Below are 6,938 nucleotides of genomic sequence, written 5' to 3'. Positions count from 1 at the left end.
CAGGCGAGAGAGCGGTGGGAGAAGCTGCTTGGAGTGAACGAGGCCGGGAGAAAATCTTCTTCCATCGGAGGAGCGACTGAGGGGAAAAGAAGAGGCCGAGCTAAGCGGCTTTAAGACGGAAGGATGAGAGGTGGAAGGACGAGGGATCACGAAGAAAAGGATCTGGTGGGATATCTGGCTGAGGCATGTGGATGAACGGGTTGAGCGTAGCTGGAAAGCGGAAGATGGAGGTCCTTATCAACTGGAGCTCGGTCGGTGATTGGCTGTGACGTGGCTAAGCGGGACGCGCCGATTGGATGATGCAGGTGGGGCTAGAGAGGCTTCCAGTTTGAATTTACGCCCAGGCTTCATCTCACAAATAGTCCAAATTAGGATGCATTTTTATTTCTTTCCTACTAACGGAACATTTCTGTTTAAATAGCTTTTTGGTGTCTTTCTATCCTAAGACAAAGATATAAAACTTCAGATATTTCACAACGAGATACTAACGTTCGTGGAAAACCCCACAGAACCTTTTATTAAAGCAGAAGGTAGGAAAGAAAGGCTTACAGGATTCAATTATGTCCCATGAACTGATCAGTAGATGATTGCAGGGACGGAAAATCTCGCAAAAAAAGAAAGAAAAAAAAAATCCCAATTCCCCAAAAGGGCTCCGTAAAAAGTCGAACATTTTTGACTTTTGGGATTTTTTTTTGTGTTTCATAAATTGAAAATTTCCAAGAAAAAAGTCAAAGTTTGATATTAAAACTTTGAGAATGTTTTTAATTTTTGTTTTCTTTGTGTTTCAAGTTGAAAATGTTCAACTTTTGAAACTCAAAAAAATTTAAAAAGTCCTAAAAAATGATAATCTCATAATTTTAGAGTTATTTGGCAGAAATGTTCTGATTTTCTATGCCATCGGTGTCCCAGGGCTCAATGACTCAAGTCAAACATCTGCTGGAAGAAAATGGGAAATTTTGAGATCAAATATTTTTGTTGACTTGTGAAACTCCAGAAGTCAACAAAAATCTGGAATATTTCTAGTTAATCTCAAAATTTGCAAGTTTTTTCTTGCAGTTTTTCAACTGTTGAAACTCAGACATTTCCATGTTTTTCTTGTAGATTTTGGAGACTAATGTAAAAAGTTCTGAGTTGTTTGGTGGAGATTTACTCCTATAATCTCCCTAATATTCCATGAATTGAACTGCAGAAGTTGGAATCTACTGGAACATAGTTTGTGTGTTTGCCGCGGCCTAAAAGCTCCGTCTGCACTTCATGAGCTTGTGGAAAGCCTGCTTGAAGTCGTCATTGAACGCCGTGTAGATGACGGGGTTGATGAGCGAGTTCAGGTATCCCAGCCAGGTGAAGAGGTCGAACAGAACCGGACTGAACCAGCACGCCGTGCAGATGGCGTTGACCAGCGTGCTGACGAAGAACGGCAGCCAGCAGACGATGAAGGCGCCCAGGATGATGCCCAACGTCTTGGTCGCTTTGCGCTCCCGCGCCGCGCACAGGCGTTTCCTCTCCAGCACGCTGTCCGCCAGCTTCACCTTCACGCTGTTCATGAACACAGGTGAGCCTCCGCCTCCACCTCCGCCTGTGTTTCCAGCGTGCAGGTGCGCGTCCTGGTGCGAGGCGGAGTTCAGAGAGCAGAGCGAAGACCCCGCGGAGGTCTGGATGAGCTGCGCCGTGGTGAAGCGCTTCCCGGATGCCGGCGTCTTGAAGATGCGTGAACGCGCCGCAACGTAGATCCTCCCGTAGAGGATGACGAGAAGCACAGTGGGGACGTAGAAGGCACCAAAGGTGGAGTACAGGGTGTAGGAGATCTTCTCCGTGTTCACCACGCACTCCGTCAGCTCGCCCTGCGCTTTGGCCTGCCGCCAGAAGAGCGGCGGCATGGAAATGGAAATGGAGATCACCCAAACGACCGCCACCATCATGGCCGCCCTGCGCATGGTGCGGTGCTTGGAGTACTCCAGCGCGTCCGTGATGGCCCAGTAGCGGTCCAGCGCGATGACGCACAGGTGCAAAATGGAGGCGGTGCAGAAGGTGATGTCAGAGGAGAGCCAGATGTCGCAAACAATCTGACCGAGCGACCATGTTTTGGTCACGGTGTACACGATACTGATCGGCATCACCAGGATGGACACCAGCAGGTCCGTGATGGCCAGAGACCCGATCAGGAAGTTGGCCGGCGTGTGGAGCTTTCTGGTCAGGAAGATGGTGGCTATGACGAAGGCGTTGGAGAGCGCGGTTACCAAGGTAACGACGCCAAGCAGCACGTAGAGGGAGACCTGCAGGCTGAGCAGCGTGGCCTCGGTCCAGGGCGCCGCTGTCGCGTTGTTTTCCGTGACGTTTTCCATGATTTCAGTTCATAAGAAGATCCAGAGAAGAACCGAATGATGTTTAAAAAACAACTGGCTCATAACACATCAGATCTGTCAACATTTTGAATCATCAACACTTCCTCCAAGTCGACCCGGAAGTTATCGCCATAAGCGCTAATGTTGTTGTTTTGTCGTCATTTAATAATCATTATTAAAAACAATTAATGAATAACTATATCTCATGAGTATTTAACACTGGAACTGGAAGACATTTTAAATATCCAAATACATAAAATCATCTCAATTTATTAACTCTTATTGTGTGTATAATAACTGTTTTATGTCGACTGTTTGTTCTGATTGTATTTATTGACTAAATGTCTCTAATTCAATCATTTTAATCTTGTTTTGTGTAAATTGATCTTGTTTTTGCTTTAACCTTTTTTCTAATTGTGATTTTAAATCAACATTTTTGATCCACTTATTTGTTTTCAAACCTGTTGACTATCTGATGTGTTTATGTTTCTAATCTGTAATATTGCTGAAATGTGCAACACAAATCAACTTGATTGACTGTTTGATCAATAAAAATGTTAATTATTGTGTATTTTCTCAACCAAATCAATTATTACATTTCAAATTCTCCTTTTTGCTTCGTCGTTGAGGTTAAATCCTAATCCATCAGGTCGTAACATCGTCATAATTTCCAATTTATCAGCCATAAATCTGTTTCTCCTCTTCAACAAAACCCAGAATTGGATGTAGGAAGATGATGACACTCGTTTCACTTTTATCTTTTGTTTCTTCCTGATTTTAGGTTCTTGTGTCAGACTTTTTCTACGACGCTTTGAAGACAAGAACACCAGAGTTGCATGATTAATGTGAGAACTGTTTCGGTGTCGGAGTCTCTTCAGCGTCTGCTGGGACTCTGGGCCATCCGCACAACTTCGCTGGAATGAGATGATAAGAAAAGGTTTTCTTTCAGTTTCCCAGAGTAAAATGTTTGTCCATTAATTTCTCCTCTTCGCTGCACTGATTATCCAGGAACGTTTCAGTCGAGGCGTCTGTTGGGATTACGACGTTCAGAGTGACTTTAATCCAGCGATGCATTAATCTTCTATATGAAAGAAGCAGAAAAAAAGATATTAGACATTGTTTCCTTTTGCCATTATGTGTGTGTATTTCTGTGGATACACACAGAAATAATTCATTTGTTGACAAAATAGATGGCAATTTTAGGCAAATAAGGAGCAATTTTGATGACATTTAGTTGCTAATTAAACTGTCAATATTTATGATTATTATTCAAATAAAAAAACTGGCACTAAGTCAGAAACCAGCAAAGAAAAAACTGAAATTTTGAGAATAATTTCCAAAAATTGTGGAAATTTCTGAGTTAAAAAAATCAAACATTTGCAAGAATATTTATTAATTTTGAGATTAATCTCTGAAATATTTTAGAAGTAAATGTGGAAATTTCTGAGTGTGAAATGTCAAAAAATTGCAATAATTTATTTTTTTTACATTTTTGGAACAATCTCAAAAGGTCTTTAGAAAAATCTTGGAAATTTGTTCATTTTCAATGTAAAGTTATATAGGAAATGTCCGAAATAATTTTGAAAAAAACATGCAAATTTCTGTTGGAAAAGTTTCAAATTTGCAAGAACATTTTTTAGAAACTTTCAAAACAATCTCAGATTTTTTTTTCTAGAAATAACATGATTTTCTGAGTCTGAAAAGTCAAATTTGTGAGAAAAATGTATTTAATGTTGAGAATAATCTGTAGAAAAAAAATGTTTGAGTTTGAAACAACAGACCTTTAATTTTTATTGGGATTTTATGTCACAAAATGGAGCATAGTGATAAACTACAAGTGCTTTTAAAAGGCTTTATGCAAATAAAATTCAGATTAAATTTATATCTGTTGATGGTAAGGAGTCCAATTACTTATTTTTAAAGCATGAAGTTTCATCTGATCAACAGTTTTAGGGATCATCTAACCAGTCGGTTAACCTAGTTACCAAGTTGGAAGACAAAACTGACAGAAATGTTGCTGTTATTTGTTCTTCATTAATTGCATCACAACTAAAAAGTCAAACTAAATCTGATCAGTGAAGAGATAAAAACAAAACATTTTTTGGTCAAATCTGTCTTGAAATATTTGATCTTGTCAGAGGAAACAATTTTTGATAAGTTTAAATGAAAATGTGGCTAAAATCACACAAACACTATAAAAATGTGTTTCTTTAACACCAAAGATGTTTTCAGCTGAACAGAAAGAAAACAACCGACGTTTTTCATCAACAAGGTTTTTTATAGATGACTTTTGTTCTTCCTGATAAATGGTTTGATAAACGTCACTTGATTTCATTCATTACTATTTATTAATATCCACAAATGTAAATAGATGCAAGCAAATATTTTTGATAAACATGTATAAAAAGTCTTAAAATCTTATATTTAGCAGCTGAAACTCACAAAGTGAATGTGTTTAATTACATAAATATAAGGACAACACTGCAAAAAACACAAATAATCTTACCAAATATTTTTAGTCTAGTTTAGTTTCTAGTGCAAATATCTTATTCATTTTTAAATTAGACAAAACTAACTTAGAAGTAACTTTTCATAAAGAAATAGGAGCTTCTTTAAGTCACAGATTCATTAATAATAGGAAAAAAATGCTGCTTATGTTGGCAGGTTATTTTTATTTTGTTATTAGAACAAAATATTTCTCTTATTTTATAACTCTTATATTAACAGTGAAACTAGAACTTTTTCATCACTATTAAAGAATTACTGATTTAAAACGCGCTCCTATATCCTGCTGAAAATTAGTTTAGTCTTATTTCAGGTATAATAAGAAATTTGCACTAGAAACTAAACCAGAAATACTTTTTAATAGATAGAAAATAGATTTAGCATTTTTGGATAGTAAGTCAACAACAAAGCAAGTGTCTCTTCCAACATATACAGTTAAGAAAAACCCGCCCACTGGGTTGCTAGGTAACGAGCTGGGCTTGGCTGGGGTTGCTAGGTAACGGCGCAGTGCCCTTGCAATGTGACTCAACATGTTGTAAGTGAAATAATCAGTAAGCTCTTCATCAATATTAAGAACTCATTGATATTAAGATATTAAGACTCTTATCTTTTGCTGAAAAGTTTCCTGTAAGTCAGTTTTGTCTTATTCCAAGTGAACTAAGATATTAGCTCTAGAAACTAGACAGAAATACTTGGTAAGGTTTTGTGTTTCTGCATTGGAGATGTAGAAATCATAAATTCAAAGCCACCTCAGACCATATATCTAAAAAATGTTCCCAGTTTGCTCCGTGGCATTTAAATGGCTGCTGGTTGTCTCCCATCAAAGGCCTGTGTGAGCAGTTTGACAGCCAGGAAAAGGCCAGAGGGAAACCATCAACGCAACGCAGGCGAATGCATGGCTGACATCAAATGATTGTGTTACTTACCCAGCACTTCAGCTTAGTTAAAAATTCAGAAGAAACGTAAAGGGTATAATTTTGTTTTTAAACCAGAGGCACTGAGTGGCTTGGTTATGAAGATAATAGTCATCCAGGAAGATTAGACGCCTGCCTGAGTTTTAAATTGTTACTCACTCCTGAGCAAAACTCTGAAACTGGAGAAAAATTCACAAGTCTTGGCATTTGCCTGAAAAAGAAGCAAGCAGAGATAAAATAAAAACTATCATACAAATACAGTTCAGAAGTGAGCAGCTTCGGCGTTTTGGTCAAAACCTTTAAAATGTGGTTTAAAGGAGACCTGTTCCGCTTCCTGGGCAGGTCGGGATAAATCTACGGCCAAACTAAACATGTTCATCTCACTTTTTGCACCAGATCATTCTTAGATTTTAGTCTGCTCAGTTCTGCCTATTTTGAGCTGTTTTAGGACGTCCTGTCACTTTAAATCCAAATAAAATGAGTTGGCCACGCCCCCAAAACAAAATTTACACTCACGTGAAAATGGCTTCAAACACATGGGCAATTATACAACTGTGCATCTTTGAAAAGTAGAAGTGGAGCCTTCTGCAAAACCAACAGAAATGCATCAAGTGGTTTCTAGATGGTGAGTCAACAACAAAACACTTGTCTTTTCCAGCAGCCATTGTACAGCGGTAAAAGCAGCTGACCAAACGTGCTTGAGCTCATTTTGGGTTGCTAGGTAACAGCATAGTGCCTGTCGAGGTTTTTGTAACGCCTCATTTTCCAGACATCAAAAAAAAAATTGCCCAGTAGATGTGAGTGATGGTGCGGTGAAAGAAGCCTGATGAAAGACATCTATGACCTGGAACTCATTTCCACCTGTGTTTGACTTTCACTGCCATCTCAAAATGTTCTTAATGAGATTTAATTGAACTCCAGTTCGATTGCCTAGAAAGTGCGGTTCATTTGGGGAAGTGTGAACGGTATTCAAACCTGTAAAACACAAAGTCGATCTTGTCCACCTAAAACCCTCGGTTCAGTTGAAGTGAATTCTGGTTTGGTTCAAATGCATATGTGAACACCAAGTGGACCAGAAACTGCTCCAAAACCCGGAGGTGGACTACAATGCAGGGTATTCTGGGTAAATACAATCAAAACCAACACAGTAACTAGCCGGTAAAATGGCTTTCCTGGC

General features: G+C 38.8%; 1 protein-coding gene across 1 annotated transcript in view; it reads right to left on the bottom strand.

The window, feature by feature from the left end:
• Positions 1-298: 298 nt before the first annotated feature.
• htr1d (5-hydroxytryptamine (serotonin) receptor 1D, G protein-coupled) overlaps positions 299-6,938 on the bottom strand; it is a 29,365-nt gene continuing 22,725 nt past the window's right edge. The window contains exon 2 of the mRNA XM_044142476.1: positions 299-3,423. Within this exon, the coding sequence (XP_043998411.1) occupies positions 1,233-2,342 (1,110 nt within the window). The 5' untranslated portion in view covers positions 2,343-3,423 and the 3' untranslated portion in view covers positions 299-1,232. The remainder of the gene's footprint in view (positions 3,424-6,938) is intronic.

Source organism: Gambusia affinis, linkage group LG16 (genome assembly GCF_019740435.1).
Source record: "Gambusia affinis linkage group LG16, SWU_Gaff_1.0, whole genome shotgun sequence".
NCBI lineage: Eukaryota > Metazoa > Chordata > Actinopteri > Cyprinodontiformes > Poeciliidae > Gambusia > Gambusia affinis.
Note: the sequence above shows the minus strand (reverse complement) of the source record. Positions and strands in the feature narration are given on the sequence as shown.